At 38.2% G+C, this 18,353-nt stretch overlaps 1 protein-coding gene across 8 annotated transcripts in view; it reads right to left on the bottom strand.

The window, feature by feature from the left end:
* Positions 1–18,353, bottom strand: part of RALYL (RALY RNA binding protein like) — a 407,787-nt gene that overhangs the window by 54,681 nt on the left and 334,753 nt on the right. For all 8 annotated transcript variants that reach the window (XM_074883722.1, XM_074883741.1, XM_074883750.1 and 5 more), the window contains one exon: positions 16,076–16,108. In XM_074883722.1, coding sequence (XP_074739823.1) covers positions 16,076–16,108 — 33 coding nt within the window. The remainder of the gene's footprint in view (positions 1–16,075; positions 16,109–18,353) is intronic.

The following is an 18,353-nucleotide window of genomic DNA, read 5'->3' as shown; positions in this document are numbered from 1 at the left end:
CCAGACTCTGGGGATCAGCTGGTCTGGGAGCTGTTTATGGCAGCCAGACAGGCACAAATGATGGCAGGATTTGAAGGCAAAATTTAGCTCCAACAATTTTCTGTACAGCTAAGTATTAGAATTACTCCTAATAAAAACTGCTTACTGTGGCTGCAGGGACAGTCAATACTTAACACTGTTAGCCTGATACTTTTTAGAAACAAAATAGTAGCTTTTGTATGTAAAGAAACCTGAGTAAATCTACTTAATGTCTCCCTGACCTTTCGCCTCCTGCTGTTAAACTATTTATCTGTCATTGAAAGTAATGTCCAATTACTTATGTTTCCCATGGGAACATTTTGTAGTAATGTAGTGAAAAAGCTTTTCAGTGGCCTAACCAGTGGCCTAACCATTTCCCAAAGTGTCCTTTAATTGTACAGAGTTACTGGGAAATTCTTGATGTCCATACGGTACATTTTTTCTTAGTACAAAAATGAGTCTTGCTTCTTAAAAATGTATTTTAAATTCAGTGTATTCAAGGTACTACTGTCAAACCATACACACGTGATTGATTATCCAATTTATTAGTAATACTGTATACATTGCAGGAGTGTCATTTAACTTGGTTTGACAAACACAGAAGATTGTCATTGACAGGTATAGGAATAAGTGATGGGTTTAGGCTTTGAAGTGTTTCTCCAGCATTTCACTGAACAGCAGATTGATAAATTAAAATCACAGTGGTAGCACTGGAGCTGAAAGACTAACCACTTAAGATTACAAAACCAGATCTCTGAAAACTTTATGTACTCTTCAGAGAAGCAGTCTTAGAAGCAGTGAATGAAACAGTAAAGCACAATTCACAAAAGATTAATCAATTATGATGTGACATTGTCAGAGTTTGCGTAAAGAAAAAAAATATTTCTAGAAAATTGCAACACATGATTTCCTTTCTCCTTTTCAAACTGTCAGAAGGCTTAAATTAAATTTATTTCTGTTCTCATTTACACTGTTTACTGGTATAATTTAATTATTTTGGATTGAGCAACTCAAGGTTTAAACCAGCAAAATGAAGACATGAAAGACATCATAACTATCAGTGTCCTGATAGTGGCTTGTGAAGACATACTGCTTGTTTTTCTAAGAGTGCACTTTGCAAGTGAAGTTACAATATAAATGGAAATACCAGATACTGTGAATCTAAGAAAGTATTCTTGTACTCCTGACCTATTGTGCAATAATTTCCATGGTAAATGGAAATTGAAAGTGCATCTGATACAAAGGAAATTCTATAACTGAGCACAGGACTAAACTCAATTCCAGTCTGGTCAGAAATGAGTGGAAAGGGGAGCTGTGCATCACACAACCAGTTGTGTATGCTCTAGACCAGTGTTAACTATGTGACTACACTTTTCTTGGTTTCTGACAAATCTCTGCCTCCTAATACTTCAGTGCTCCAGAAGGGCCTGTGTGTGTTCACTTTCTGTATACACAGTGAAGAAAACATTTTTTTTCTGTAAGAGAATAAAAAGTAACAAAAAAAAAAACCCCTAAAATATCAATGGAAAGGCCTTTTGATTTACAGAAGGGTATTCAAATGTCACCACCTGAACTACCTCACTGAAAATCCAGAATAAAGCTGTTGAAATCAAGGGATCAGATATAATAATTTATCTTAAATGTATGTCTGGATTTTTCCATTATATTCATTCTCATAAAGGAAAGAGGATTTTTTGACCCAGATGACTCACCTGAGTGTAGTATGTGGCAAAACAGCCTGGTGACCTTTCATGGTATTGGTATTGCAGTTTACCTATACAATTTTGGACATATGGTAGAGCTACTGATTTCTTGTCACACAGATATGATGCAAGTATGAATCATCTAGCGGAAAACTTTCTACATATCTTTTCTAATTTGCAAAGAAGTATTGTTTGACACTTATCAAAAGACCTTCTGCCCCTTAGGGAACCCCCATACAGGTTTCTTTTGCCTGCTCTACTGTCTCAGCCAAATTACAAGACTGACCCCTTGGCCTCTGCAACTTGCTTAGACACATTTTCTGATCTGCAAGAACTGAGGTTCTGCGCCTGTCTTTTCTGGGGAATGTCTTTTTTATTTTGGGAGGGATCTTTCTCAAGTTTCCTCATATGGCTGTGTTCCTGCCTTCCTGGGCAGGGAAGACAGTGCAGTATGGGTACTCTCCTGCTTTACTCTGCCTGGTACATTTCTTTATGGTTTCTTCCACACTCTAAGGGCTTACTCCACTCCCTGGTTCACTATCAGGGCACCCAACAATACGGGGTGTTAATCACTTCCTCTCTTCCTCATTCAAGATTTTTTGATGAGCATATCCAATGTAGAGTTTGATCAGGTTACATTTTTGGCTTCAGCTTTAAGTTGTTTTTCCCAACTCTAAGGTCCTTAAATACAGTAGTCACCTTTTGTAAATCACATGTAACCTCTGTCAAACATTTTGGTAGCATAACTGATGTTAATGGCCCATGGTCTGACTGTTATATTTAACAAAAAAAAAAAAAAAGTTTGGTGAGTTCAGTATGTATTTTATGTGATCTTCTCGTCATCTTCTCCCTTGTACTCCCTTGATGTTTCAGGACCTCTTCTGGAGACTCCTTCATATCACTCTATTAAGCTCCAAGGAAACAGTTGCACAGATTCACATTTTGACAACTTTCTTGCAGCAGGTGGGCAAGTTTCATTAGCTTATTGCTATTGTCTGTTCAGAACATAATACTAATATCTGTGCAAAAGATTGGCTATAACAATGGCTATAACATTAGAATTGAAAATATTTTTTATCCTGCTTGGGGACATATTTACAAATGTTTCTTTAGTCTTACGAACTCTGGCAAAAATGATTATATGTATATAAAAATTAAATATTAATACATTCAGACTCTCATTTAGAAAGACATTCATCACTCTTAACTAAGATATAGTAACCATCATGGTTCTTAGACAATAATCTGTATATCCATTTTTCTCTTCCTTAAAGATTAATTTCATAACATTTTAGATATTAAGAAAATGGCTGTGCAAAAAAAGGGCTTGGGGATCTTTATGCTTCCATTATTTCCATTTTCTGTAACATGTGTCCCTAGATCATGTGGTCACAGTCCCTGTCAGATTAGGGCTTTGCTTGCACTGGTATGCATCAGGGCTAGTAAACATTTATAGAAAGCTTCATTTCAAGTGTTTTATCACTGTGGCAAATGCACATTAGACGTTTACAATACAGACACATCTTAGACTAAATTTGGTTTTATAGAGTCTATTGAATTAAGCTACCATAACAATTTAGAGCTGAGAATTGCCTCCAGCATCTCTTCCCAAACCACAAGATTCTGTGAAGGAATTAAAACTGTTAAGGTCTCTCTCTCTCTCCTTCTTCCCCCTCCCTTACCTTCTTGCTGAACTCCCCTCACAATTTTTGCCTTCTCCCAGCAAAACTGCATTACCATTACTCACCCTTGTATGACTTACATGACTGGAATGTTATTTTTCTGTGAATGCTCTACACACTAAGACAGTTTTATAGCCTATAAAGCATCAGCCAGAACATGAAATACACCTAACTACTGACACCAAGACAAGGTCTGCTTGAAACTAAATTGTATTTGATTCCAGGTTTGAAGTATAATTAGGATTAATATGCGTGTATGTGTATGTGAATAAAAAGATTAGTTTTGCGAGGAACCAAAGCCATATTCAATACCTCTCAGGTTCCTCCATCTCTACTAAAGAAATGTGAACATTTTGGCATAATACTGCTATATAAGCCACACTGATGACCCTCAGTTTTGCTTCACTAACTTCACTGTCTCAGAAGATGCAGCTTCCATTTCCATCCCACATCCTCTTGTACACCAAAAAAGGGTAGATCTGCAGGATGAATTACATTACTTGAGGAATGCTTGTTTCCCTCCTTTGTGTATTGGTCCCAATTTCTGTGAAGGTATTTGCTAGTATCAGGTAGTCAACAAATAGCTCATAGGAAAAATTGGTAAAAAGTTGGTAATTTTTCATTTTGTCTATTTATTGTTCATAGTGTGCCTGGAAGCCTACCTGTAGTTTCTGTCCCTTGATTCAGATGGCAAGAGAATAAACAAGACCATAACTAGTAGTTACTTTTTGCAAATAACTACTTCTGATAAAATTCCTACTTTGCTGGGACTCTGAAAGTACTTTCTGGTGGCTATCTGTGTGGTTAAGAAAATGTTGTCTTTGCATTAGAATCGGGGGGAAGGCCAACAGGGCAGAGAGGTGAATGAAATATTCTATAGGCACTTAGGAGAGATCTCACAATCGCTTGCCCTTGTACTTGTGGGAGACTTCAACTTCCCAGACATCTGCTGGAAATACAACACAGCAGAGCGGGACCAGTCCCGGAGGTTCCTAGAATGTGTGGGAGACAACTTCCTGATGCAGCTGGTGAGAGAACCAACCAGAGAAGGTGCCCTGCTGGATCTCCTCTTTGTGAACAGAGAAGGACTGGTGGATGATGTGGTGATTGGAGGCCGACTAGGGCACAGCGATCATGAAATAATAGAGTTCTCTATTCTTAGAGAGGCCAGGAGAGGGGGAAGCAGAACTGACATCCTGGACTTCCAAAGGGTTGACTTTGTCTTGTTTAGGCGCCTGCTTGACAGGATCCCTTGGGAGACAGTCCTGAAGGGTAAAGGGTTCCAGGAAGGCTGGGCGCTCTTTAAGAAGAAACTCTTAATGACACAGGAGCAGGCTGTCCCCAGGTGCTGTAAGAGAAGCCGGCGACAAAGAAGACCAACCTGGCTAAACAGGGAGCTTTGGCTGCAACTCAGGGAGAAAAGGAGAGTTTACTGCCTTTGGAAGAAGGGGCTAGCGACTCACAGTGATTACAAAGAGGCTGTGAGGCTATGCAGGGCAGAAATCAGGAGGTCTAAAGCCCAGTTAGAAATTAATCTGGCTTCAGCAATCAAGGACAACAAGAAATGTTTTTATAAGTATGTCAGTAGCAAAAGAAAGACAGGGAGAGCCTCCATCCCCTGCTAGATGCAGGAGGAAACATGGTAATAAGTGATGAGGAAAACACTGAGGTGCTTAATGCCTTCTTTGCCTCAGTCTTTAATAACAAGACTAGTTGTACTGAGGGAAACCAGCCTCCTCAGCCAGAAGACAGAGACTGGGAGAACAACCCCCCTGCAACCCAGGAGGAGATAGTCAGTGACCTACTGCATCACATAGACATACACAAGTCTATGGGACCGGATGGGATACACCCGAGGGTGCTGAAGGAGCTGGCTGGGGTGCTCGCCAAGGCGCTTTCCATCATTTACCAGCAGTCCTGGCTGACCGGGGAGGTCCTGACAGATTGGAAATTGGCCAATGTGACGCCCCTATATAAGAAGGGTCAGAAGGATGATCTGGGAAATTACAGGCCTGTCAGCTTGACTTCAGTGCCCGGGAAGCTGCTAGAGCAGCTCATCCTGAGTACCATCATACAACACATGCAGGATAATCAGATGATCAGGCCCAGTCAGCATGGGTTTATGAAAGGCAGGTCCTGCCTGACAAACCTGATCTCCTTCTATGACAGGGCGACCTGCTTATTGGATTAGGAAAAGGCTATGGATGTTGTCTACTTTGACTTTAGTAAGGCCTTTGACACCGTTTCCCACAAGGCTCAGTTTTGGGGCCACTGCTGTTTAACATCTTTATTGATGATCTAGACGAGGGGATTGAGTGCACCCTCAGTAAGTTTGCAGATGACACCAAGTTGGGTGGGAGTGTTGATCTGCTCGAGGGTAGGGAGGCTCTGCAGAGAGACCTGGACAGGCTGGAGTGATGGGCTAAGGCCAACTGTAGGAGTTTCAATAAGGCCAAATGCTGGGTGCTGCATTTCGGCCACAACAACCCCCAGCAGCGCTACAGGCTTGGGGAGGAGTGGCTGGAGAGCTGCCAGTCAGAGAGGGACCTGGGGGTGTTGATTAACAGCCGGCTGAACATGAGCCAGCAGTGTGCCCAGGTGGCCAAGAAGGCCAATGGCATCCTGGCTTGTATCAGAAATAGCATGGCCAGCAGGGACAGGGAAGTGATCTTACCCCTGTACTCGGCACTGGTGAGGCTGCACCTCGATTACTGTGTTCAGTTTTGGGCCCCTCACTACAAAAAGGACATTGAATTACTTGAGCGTGTCCAGAGAAGGGCAACGAAGCTGGTGAAGGGTCTGGAGCACATGTTGTACAAGGAGCAGCTGAAGGAACTGGGGTTGTTTAGTCTGGAGAAGAGGAGGCTGAGGGGAGACCTCATCGCCCTCTACAACTACCTGAAAGGAGGTTGCAGAGAGCTGGGGATGAGTCTCTTTAATCAAGTAAAAAGCGATAGGACAAGAGGGAATGGCCTCAAGTTTCACCAGGGAAGGTTTAGACTGGATATTAGGAAGCATTTCTTTACAGAACAGGTAGTTAGGCGTTGGAATGGGCTGCCCAGGGAGGTAGTGGAGTCCCCATCCCTGGAGTTGTTTAAGAATCAGATTGACATAGCGCTTAGGGATATGGTGTAGTTGGGAACTGTCAATGTTAGGTTAATGGTTGGACTAGGTGATCTTCAAGGTCTTTTCCAACCTAGATGATTCTGTGATTCTCTGATATGTTTGACAAAAATAGCTAGCTACAGGACGACTGCTGATTTAGCCTCCCATCCTTATCCCTGAGAGTAAGGGCTACAGGACCCAAGTGTGAGAGAATTCAGAAAGGTTGCTTTTTATAAAGCATCAGAGGCAACTGGAAAGAAAAAACAATCAGTAACTATATTTGTTGGAAATGGGCTTATACTTTTTAAATTAAACAAATGCTTTAACATTAGCTACAGAATCATGACCATAGCAATATAAACTGTCAGTTGCTGGTCATGCATGACAGACCCACTCTGATATTTCTGCTTGACATTTAAAGCATATCTCCACTTTTAATTTTACTCTAATGTGTGGTTGTGAAGGAATTATTTTTATTGAACAAAACTAGTCCTCACATGAATTCAGAACCAAAGCTGAAGACTTTACAAATGAAAGTAATTGAATCACAGTAATTAAACTGTTAGCAATAAAACTCAACATACTATTGGCAAGACAATTCCTATTTGGTTTCATGTACATCATCAGCAAAATTGTTACAACCGCTATACCTGTGCGTTCGTCCCCATGGGAGTGTGTATGGGTGATGTTGACACAGATGCACTTTGGCTTGCAGAATGATAAGAACTATAAGAACCCAGCCTGAACCTGAGATTAAAAAAATCCCCAAACTCAATGGGTAACTGCAGAGTGCTTTTGAACTGCACTTCATAATAGAACAAAGGCAAAAAAACCCCACCAAAACAAACCAAAACCAGATGAAATCAAGACTCTCCTCTTTTAAATCAACATCAATTTGGGCCAAACAGAAGCTATTGAATATGATGCTAAATACTCTTGACACAGCCTTGCTCTTTTCAAATTAAGGTGTGTAAAGGCATTATACCAATGTAGTTGAAAAGTGGTTTGCAAATGAGGTCAGATCTCAGATTAAGCTAAATTTGTAGAAAACAACCTACGATATGATTAATTTTACAATTTGAGAGCTTGTATAGTATCAGGATATGTCCTGATTTTGTTTTATTTTGAATGAGGGGTATATTACAACATGCTAATGCACAGCTTAATTATCCAATAAGGCAAGATGTGAGTTGTTTTTCCTATAATACACAAGGCTATCAACAGAGCAACACAAAAGACAATGTCTCCTAGCCCGAAGCTTAATATATTTTAAAAAACCTTTAACAAACATGAGAGAGAAATAGGAGCTCCAATTTGCTCTGTGTCAGCAACACTTCTCTCTGATGTGCCCCTTTCTGCACTGCCTCTTCTCTTAACAAACTTCATACCCTGGGACAGGCCATTGTCCTGATTTCAGAGAGGGGAGTCAGAAAGTATCACTATACATGCCACACGTCCAACAGCTAATGTGGCTTCCCTGCCTATTTGTAGAGCTGTGAGACACTTCTAGTAGGTATCTGGTACAGCCTCCTACCCAACGGGTTAGACCCAGGGCTAGACCAGATCAGCTGTAGCTTTTCCTAGCTGAGACTTGGATATCTCAGCAGATGGAAACTCTACAATCACTCTGGAGAATATCTTCCATGATCTCAGCTCTGGTGATGCAGCTCTCTGTGGGACACAACACCAGTGAAATTATCAAAGTTTGAAATGGTATAGAACCAAGAAAAAAATCCTTCCCTCTTCCTATCGCTATTCATGGTAGTAACCTTCATTGTTAGGGTTGTACATTGCCCCTCAACAGAAAACCTAAGACAGGGAAGGGGAAGGATGGTCCCATTTAAACTCAGAAAGGGTACTTACATACTGTGGTAAAAACACATGAACAGAAGGGAAAACATGTCCCTTTTTTATATGTTTCATAATTTTACATTGCAAAGAAAAATATGTATTAAGAAACCATCTAGGTAATAATATCATCTTTTTTCTACCTCCCTAATCCCTCTTTATCCTTACTCAGCCTAGCCAATTGGCCAGCATGGTTAGTGTTGTTTTACATGTGCTTTGTTCTTTGATGTGTTCCCTTTGTTTTAAAAAAACAGAAAGATAAGAAGAGAAAAATTAGGATCTGTGGCAGTGGTCTTGATGGGGCTTTATAAGAGAAAGTCAAATTTTAAAACAACCAGCCATTTTAGAAAGCTGATGTATACAGAGACTGGTGCAGAGCAATAACTTTTGAAACAAGGCCAGTTGCTGATTACTATTGTGATCATGGGTGGACAAACTTCAAAGAAGAAATCTCTTTACCAAGAAGCTGCAAATTATATTACTGCAGAAGGGTGTGAAGCAAACTTTCAAGTAAGAGCTAGCATAGCAGCACTGACTGCCTTTCTGTGGTTTGGTCTTTTAAGAATATATTTCTCTTTGCAGCCCCACCTTTCTCTTAGCACAAGTGCAAGTAACATGTTAGGTAGATGGACCAGTCTCAGATTTCACTTGCTAGTGAAAAAGATTAAGCTGATTTCAAAGGTGGAATCAGAGGGATCAGCCATCAGATCCTCTCCAAATATTTGTATAAGACCTATCATGCTAAGAACTTAAGAGTTTCTATTGTTACTATCATACAAAAGTACTAAGACCAACCAACAGAGCAAAGAGCAAGGGGAAAATACATATGGACTGGTTTGAACAGCATGACAGGGAATTTGAATTTCAAAATATAATACTTCAAAATTATTATTTCTTTCAATATATTTAACAATGAGAAGATGTAGAATTAAAACTTCTTTGTAATGATCTGGAATGCTGTGAAAATAAATAAAGTCTTTCGTATGGCCACAGCCATATGAAGGATGAAAATCTGTCTTAATTTTCAGACGTGTTGTGAGTAGGGAGCTAGGTCTCATTTATGAAATTGTTTCACGTGCCTGTTAGCCTGCTACAGTAAACTGTGCATATTCACAGAAGCCCATAGAGACTGGTGGGCCAAGATGTTATGTTGATATCTCAGAAATAGGAATATTGTGCTAACACTGACTTCTCCAAACACTTTCTATATCTCCTGGATCAGTGACTTCTGTTTGGGCAAAACACAGTGAGTTTGAAGTAAATAGTGTTGTTCCACAATGAGGTTATATACCCAGCAAATATTGTCCTTCCTTCCTCCCCCCACTTTCCCTCGTGAGAAAAAAGCTTTTTGCTTCTTTGTGTAGTCCTTTTCCCTGGACTTTCCTTTCTATTCCTATGTTCCACCATCCCTGTTTATTTCTTTTTATTTTTTTCCCCCTCTAAAATGTTTCAGCCTCCTGACTTTCCTTCAGAAACATTTTCTTGCAGATCATTTTCCCTCCTCTAGAGAACATCCTGTCTCATACATAGGTGAGACTATAGATATTCAGTACTGAGGAACTGTTCATCATTAACCCAGAATGACTTGTATATGTATTGTTTTCCTAGAATTACTAATGAAAGGGTAGAAAGAAATAACAGAGAATAAATAAAAGGGAAAGGCAAATAGAATAACTAGAAGAGAAAAAAAGTGATCTCATGCTCTGTTGCCTTTCTCAATTATGAAGCACATTGTTACTAATGTTATTAAGGTCAGAGAGGGGAAAAAGAATTTATTAAGGTGTGTATTTATTTTGTTGCTAATAAAAGTTAATGGAAATAGGAAAATACTTATATTTTTTGGCCAAATATATTAGTCTGGTTTTTATGCAATATATATTTTTCTCTGTGTGTGAATGTGGAAGTGGTCTAGAATTAAAAAGATCAGGAAAATAGAGGAACCATAAAATAATTATTTAGGTTGCATATGAGTAGAAAAATCTGGGATTTTTAAACACTGAGTAATGACACAAAACCACTGACAAATGCAGGAACGGCAATGGACCAACATTATTATTACTGTGGCTTTCTTCTTCAGAGATACTGTGTCTCTTCTTCAGAGATATCTTCAAGCAAAAAAACTTCATAAATTTATGAAACAGTGATATTCATCCACTGTTTCAGAGTCCTATAATAATGGAAAACAGGCAATTATAGAAAATCTTAATCCTTGTGAGTTTTGGTAAATTGTTGAAAAAGAATTGTATCAATAATACTGCTTGAAATTAAACTGTATAGATTCTCAGTGTCTTCCACATGAAGATCCTCAGCTTTCCATATGTGTTATCATCTCCCAAATCCCTCCAGTCTCTCTGGGGACTACCCTGGCAGCCTCACCGAAGAGTCCTTGCAGTCCCCTGACTCTGCTTCTGGCCTCCAGGCTAAACCTCACACATAATTAAAGAGTTGGTTGTTTTAAAGGGTATTCTCTGCAAAGGCAGAAGACCTGCTGCTGCCTATCGAAGTTGCAGAGCCCAAGTAGTTTTAAGCATAAGAAATTACTGGCTGTCTCTAAACAGTTTAAATAATTGTCAAGTGTGCTCTGTCCTCCCATGCTTTTCATGAAAACACAGCTCCTGAATACCTGGCCTGAATGTGAATGAGAGTAGCAAGATTATGTTCAGATTGGTAGTTTTACTGGTTTCATATTAATAGTGCAAAATGCACCCTGTATCTTCTTTTTATATTTTTCCTTTGCTGAAGGAAAATAATTTTCTTAGTTATGTCTTTTCAAAAGCTGGATGGAAATAGTAGGAATAGTGTCTGCTCCTTCCACTAGTGCTATCTGATAATCAGGATGGGGGACAAGTGTTAAGGTATTTGTTGTACAGAGGATGACATGTGGCTACATTCTGTTTTGTGCCCTATAACCTAATGTCTGTAAAAAAAAAAAAAACAACCAACCACGCAAAAACTGACTGTGAATTGAAAGAATCTGAATATTTTGGAAATGGACTGTAATATTATCCTAACAGAGCCTGCAAGGACTAGACTTTTTTTAAAAAATCTCACTTCAGAATGGGATCCCTCAAACCAGTGTCTGAGTGCAGAATTTCCTATAGATCGTCTGAAAAAATGGCCTTATGAGAAAGAAAACACTACTGGGCAAGAGGAAGAAATGTGGGTGACAAATTCCAGTTGTTAGATGTTTCTCAGAACACTTCTGTCAGAAGAAAGTTAAGAAATTTTTCTTTCTGTATTTTGGAAGACCTTCCAAAGCTGAGCCCGCCAAAATTCCTCCATCTCTTCTAGAAGTACCTGTGATTCAGAAGGTACTGTGATTAAGCTGTAATTTCAAAAACATGGCTTTTCAGTATTTTCTATTTTTTCATATACTTCCTAGAAACAGGACCTCGGTGAGGAAAGCAATCATTCATACAGATCTCTAGTCTTTTGAGTGAGAATGTAAAAAAATGCAGCAATTAGTGCCAATTTTACTTGTATCTCTCTTCTTTCTCTCACGACAGACAACTGTTCATCATGTAATAAACACATACAATGGATTCATTTCACTTGTGTCTCTCTCTGGGCTTTCCACCTCAATTTATATTGTTTATAGCAAACAACTGATCTTGAAAAAAGAAAAAAAAAGAGTGAAAAAGTCAGCAGTTTGTATTGTATTTTTTTTTAAACATCTACACAAAAGAAAGAGAAATAGATTGAATCTCAGCTGACAACCAGATGTATAAAACACATGCATTTTCAAAGGCTATCTCACTGAAGAGCTATTGTCTGCTTATCCAGAAGTAATCCCATTCTCTGCAGCTGGCAACAGATGCATCTAAATTCTCACCAACCTCAGAAAAAATCAGCTCTGTTTTGTATTCTCTCTCCCTGTCTCTTCTGAATTCAGCAATATGGGACATATTATTAAATGACATCTAGCAAAGAAGACAAAGATTTTTAAAAGTTTGACAAACTTATTAGTTGCTGGATTTTCTACTACTGCATGTGTTAAAATAAAGACTGGATGTTATTATGAAAGTTACATACAGTTACAGTCAGATACAAACAAGAATCAATTCAAATGATTTCTACTGTGTGAGACAGTTACAAAATAGTTATGATTTCTCTTGGCCATTTAATAATATTACAGGTCTTAAAAGATGCTTCAATGTCTGTGTCTTACAAAATGACTGTAGAATGTTAGGGCTCAGAGTGATGATAATATAGCATGACAAATCTGCATGCTGTATTATCTGGAATTTATCAAGGGCTAAACTTTAACATTCAGATAGTTACCATAAATCAGCTGCCATGAAATAGCTGGGTGAATGGTTAGTAACTGGATTATCAATCTAATCATCTAGAGATAATGATAACAGTTTTGTTGAGGGGATAATTGTACATCATAGCACAAAATGCCAAATATGGAGAGCAAGTGTGGATAATTAAAAGTTGTTGATATTTTAAATATATTTTTTAAAAATATTATGCATCCTTTGCCACAAACTGGGATGAACTTAATATGAGCTGGGTCTTAGGCTGTCCATTTTTCAGTACCCAGTTTTTTGTACCTCTTGACCTTCCTGATCTTTCTAGGTGTGAATCTTTCAAAGAATTCTGCATGAAGTTAATTTGATGCATTGTCAGTAGTCTTCACTTTGGTGGAGTTTTACCAGAACTGTTGCTTCTGATGGTAAAGTCTTCCAGGCATTCTGGCTATTTGCATGACTGTTTTTTTTATTCTAGCCCTACATGAACATGAATGTTACATAACATGAAGAGGGAAGAAAGCCCAGACAACTCTATGTCTTGTTCAGACACAAAACCTCAGAAGTGTGGAAATAACACATGTGGGGAGAAGCATCCTGTGCCCCTACAGGCTAACACTCAGCATTCAGCACTGTTAAGAGATGTTTCAGCTAAAGATTTTATTTTCACCTCCAAGAGACAAAGGAAGACAACATGTATCTCAAATTCAACTGTATTCTATCCCCAAATCATAACACTGAATTCAGATACACTTATCTGAATAGATCAGATACTCAATGAATTTTTGCTCCTGATTGCTACCATTAGAGAGTTGCATTAAAGAGGTTACTGTTCAGTGCCAAATTATGCCTGTCTTGCACAGGGAGTAAAGGAGCATGGATTTTTCTTCTTTGTTATGCACTTTGCATAGAAAGAAGGATAAATGGAATTTCCTTTACCAAGGGAGTACAGGATCTGTTCTCTCCTTGCATTCAAGACACAAACTATAACACCAAGAGGTGGGGTCTGCTTCTCTTTGTAGGTGACTGCTTTCTGAGAGAGGGGAAAAAATGCACCATTTTAAGAACCACTTTTCCGTTGTGGATCTCTCACGGGAATGCTGCAACACATAAATGCAGAGCTCAACAAAGTGTGGCAGTCTCGAGCTCTTAGGCTGCCACATTTCATGTTCCTTTCACCCACCAAAACAATTAACAATGGAAAAACACCAGGAAGTTGATAGTTTAAGCACTCCAAAATGAAAAAGCAGTAGAATGAAAATGCCCCAGAAGGTAGATGAATGAAAGGCCGTTGTGCAGGACCGAGTCATCTGTAGGCAACCTAAAGTAATTTAGATAGCTGTGTTGACCAACTCTGGATGCAAGAGGCATTAAGGTCATGCATGAGTTACTCTATCTGAGGCTGAGTCAGCATTTCTTCTGCAAACATTTCCTGTATTTTAAAAGCCTAGTCGTTGCAGCTGTCGGTCTGGGTTAAAACCTTAGATATAGGTCTTGGCACAAGAAATCATCCTTTGAATAAACGAACCCCCCAGTTACTGTGGGACTAGGAGGAGCATCTCTGACTTAGTAGTAAGGAGGTGGATATTGGCTTGGGTCCCTCCTCAGAGCATGGCACTCTAACCTCTGTCCTAAGCCCTTCTTTGGGTGGAGGAAATACAGCAGTAAAAGTAACACAGAGGTGGGGACCAATTTTTATATTTTTGATCCTTATCATTATGAACTTATACATTACAGTCAAACTTCTGGGAAGTTCTGGGAATAAGCTAAGTCTATTTGCTCAAATTAGACTTCCCAAGAATTTAGCAACAAAGTCATATACCATGACTCTGTGGAGGTGATTTGGATTTACACAGTGGCCACCGATCTGCTCATCTGGAAACAAACCTAAACCCAAAATATAAATATAATGCTTCCTCCCAGGTAGACACCCCCAAATATCCTAAAAGCACCAGCAAAGTTCTTAAGATCATGACAAGAACTGCAAAAGTAGGATTTATTATTTTGTGGCAATTGTTATAATCATAATTATTACCTCTGTCTTTTATTTGCTTCCTGGATTTTTATACTTTTAAGTTTGGTCCTCAGCTGCAATGACATGCAACTTCTTTTTTAATCTTAAAGTTGAGATGTTCAGGTAATCACATCATTACAAGAGTGGAGGCCTTTAAAAACCAACTCAGTAGGACAAGTTATAAAGTGGAGTAATGAAAGGCAGTAACAGAAGTGACTTAATGTGATAATGAACTTGGACATTTCAAAGCATTCAGACCATGAGCACATCCCCCATCCCACAACTTGACCAGAATTTAACTTATTTTTCAATAATTTTGAGTTGGTAGGAAGCAGAAATGACAAGCAAATAATTCAAAATATACTCAAACAAACCAAAGTTACTGTATGCTATAGAAACTGAGACATATCTCAGTCCTCCTTATGCTGGTTTGTTGAGTTTCTCTTTCAAAACTGACACAATTTGTGTGCTAACTTTAATTGGCACTTCAGAACTTGAAGTTGTTTTTTGATCTGCAGTTAATACAACAATTTGGAAGCTACTGATAATTACATTGTAGAATTAACCCTTAATTATCTATTTTGCATGGGATCTTTTGTCTGCAGTTTATGTTCTTCATAGCATGAAGCACGGTGTGAATAAAGAAAAATGAGAATGAACAGACAGAAAGAATATACAGTTCTGAAGGAAAACAGGGACTGAGAAAGTTAGGAAACTTAAGAAAGTTTAAAGAAAGAATCTACAAGGAAAACAGTACATGAAAAATGAACTTCAGACTCAGAAATAAAATGCAGATACTTACCTTTAATATATATAATGTTTTACATTTTATAAAAGAATGTCACTTTTTTTTCCAGAATATGTCACATTTAAAAATAAGTTTTTAGAAAGATGAGTTAATAATTTAAATACAGAGATCATATAACTGGTTAAGTGGCTATGAGACTATGAAGACAATAGCTGTAATATGCAAACCAGTGTACTGATCTATAATTAGGCTAAAAATGTGATATTTTCTATTTTATGAATTTGATTTTATTTCTGTTATTGAAGTATCACAAAATTTTTTAATTTTAAAAGAAACTATTGATTACTTTTTTCAGGCGCTTAGACAAGTGGTATAGACAATATTTGAAATGGTTTCTGATCAGTGAAAACAAAGTAATAAACCACCTACCTTTCAAGGCAACATTTAACTCCTACATGTTTTTTAGTATAAATTTTAGTCAGTAGAGTCAAAACATATTTCTTGGTATTTTTCAAGAAGGGAGATATCTACAGCTGCTGACTTTATTGACTAATAACCACTTTTTCTAAGGTAAAATTTTCTTACGTATAATAAATAACCATAATGTTGAAACAGGGTGTTTATGCTCAACATAATCTCATAAATTACATTGCGTGGTAGTTGAATGTATAAATATCCATGGAAATATACATATTCCTACTTACCCAACGGACAGGAAAGGCTCCTTTGATTCAAGTCTGTCAAGTGAATAACAGAAGTTTTAAATATATATATATTTATTGTATTTCAAAACATTTATAGGGTGAATTTAAAACTCTCAGTATCAAATTTACGTGGTGACCAATACACAATCTAACAATAGAAAGGCTTGATTCATTATGTTAGGAACTTAACTTGGACAAGATTCTATTTACCTAACTGAACTTTAGTTTAGAAATCAAATATTTACGAAGAAGCATATCTAGGCCCTTTAAATTTCACAGGTTCAGATGACTTGTGCAGGTATTTACACAGACAGTCTAGAGTGAATAAGTAACACTTTGTCCTTTTTTTGCATTTTTCATGTAAAATGTTTTTTTCTTCATGAGCATGATATTAGGAAGATATCGAATCTTTTTTTTTTTTTTTTTTTTAAACTTTAAACATAAAATTTGTTATGGATGTAAGAACTTTCCTTATTTGAGGGCTTCCACACCCATTTGTCTGCTTTCCCATATCCTCTATTCATATGACATGGTCACTTTACTGTGAGAACTTCTGGCATATCTGCCACAATCAGCCTTGCACTGGAGCTAGATGCCACTGGTTTGGTAGAACCAGAATCATGCCTAGTTCTAAAACTAGTTGTTAAAAGCATTGTTCTCCAATTCCCTGCTGTTGCTGCTGTCTCTGTAAGGAGCTGCACCAGTTGCAAACTAGCAGAAGACCCTTCTCCTAACAGTTTCCAAGCAACCAGAGTATATTTAAAAATCCTTGTCTATGTTATTGTACTGTATTTCTGCTCCAGTACCTGCAACTGGTTGCCCTTAATTTTGCAGTGTGTCCTGGCTGCAATGAGTTTATTAATATCAGCTGCTTATTAGGATCATTAGCACGTGACTTTAGGGTCTTTTATAAACATATTTAAAGCAAATTTACAAGTCAATTATTTTGAGAGGTTACATAACATGCAAATGATGCAAAAGTTCTCTTTGTGCTAATTTTCACTGAAAATACTGTTAGGAAGAACAGCAAATAAAAACCCCAGGTACTTAATGTCTCTTTGTAGCCTTTGAGAAAAGTGTTTCTAACAAAGCAAAGTATGTCATATCTGGAACTGAACATTTAATTTTTTGCTGAGCTCTCCCATCTGAAACCAGTTCAGTCATACACAACAAAATATCTGAAATAGAACTGTAAACAGGACTGATTGTAAACAAAAGTACTGTAAATAATTTGTCAATGTTTTAAGAACAAACCTTTTCTGCAAGTCTTCTTTGTAGAAAAAACAAGTACGTTTGCAGTTATTCATTTAGCAAAAGTTTTGTCCAAAAAACTCAAAAACCAATAGACCAGTTCAGTTACTGCCATCTATCGAGAAGGGCATTTACAAAAGATGAAACTGTCACTGTCCTTTTGAGAGGATTATATGATTGTCTTTTATTGAAAAATACTGTATGTAATCTTCTTGAAAAGTGTTTACTACTTATTTTCTAGAATCATTAATGAAAATAACTTAGGAGCCTGTCTTCATTTACAATGTCATCTTCTGATGTACTTTAAACCTAATTTCCTGGGGTTAGATTTCCAGCATTGGTAAGGACAACTTGCATAAGGCTTGAGGAGAGGCCAAAATGTATCCAAAACATAGTAACTTTTCTGTTGTCCTCATGGCTATACCTCACCTTTGCCATTTCTTTCTGGGGTTGTGAACCACATGGAAGTAAAAGAATAGAAGGGATCACTGATAGCCTTGTATGTACCTGGAAGTGCAATGAAAGTACAAAGCTGGGTATCCCCAGCTCAGGGGCACTCCAGGGCACTCCCAGTACTGTCATGAATGCTTTCCCTCCCAGACTGCCATGCCGAACACCAAAATCTTATAGCACCAAGAAAATGCTTAGCTTGTCATCCTCTGTGCTTAGGCAGTACTGCCAGAGAGCAATAAAGTGAGGGGACCCTTCATGTGCAGGTTGCATCTTTCTCCCGCAGGCTCTGTGCAGCACCACGCCAGCTTCATGGACCAGCTTTTCCTGCTGTGGATGACACCATTACAGGAAAACATCTGCATCATTTTTGCAGCTTCTCTCTGGTGTATGAGGAACAGTCCAACTAGTGTTATGGTTTTGTTTCTCATTTTTCTGCTTAATGAAATTAATCAGACCTCGGAAGTACCCAGTGTTTGGCTCAAGAGATTAACTATAAACAAAATAAGCAATGAGTGAAAGCCTCAGAACATATTTACATACTTCATAATACAGAAGTATTTTAATGAAGAGAGAC

This window comes from Strix uralensis, chromosome 1 (genome assembly GCF_047716275.1).
Source record: "Strix uralensis isolate ZFMK-TIS-50842 chromosome 1, bStrUra1, whole genome shotgun sequence".
Taxonomy (NCBI): domain Eukaryota; kingdom Metazoa; phylum Chordata; class Aves; order Strigiformes; family Strigidae; genus Strix; species Strix uralensis.
The sequence above is the reverse complement of the archived record's forward strand: the minus strand, read 5'-3'. Positions and strand labels throughout refer to the sequence as shown.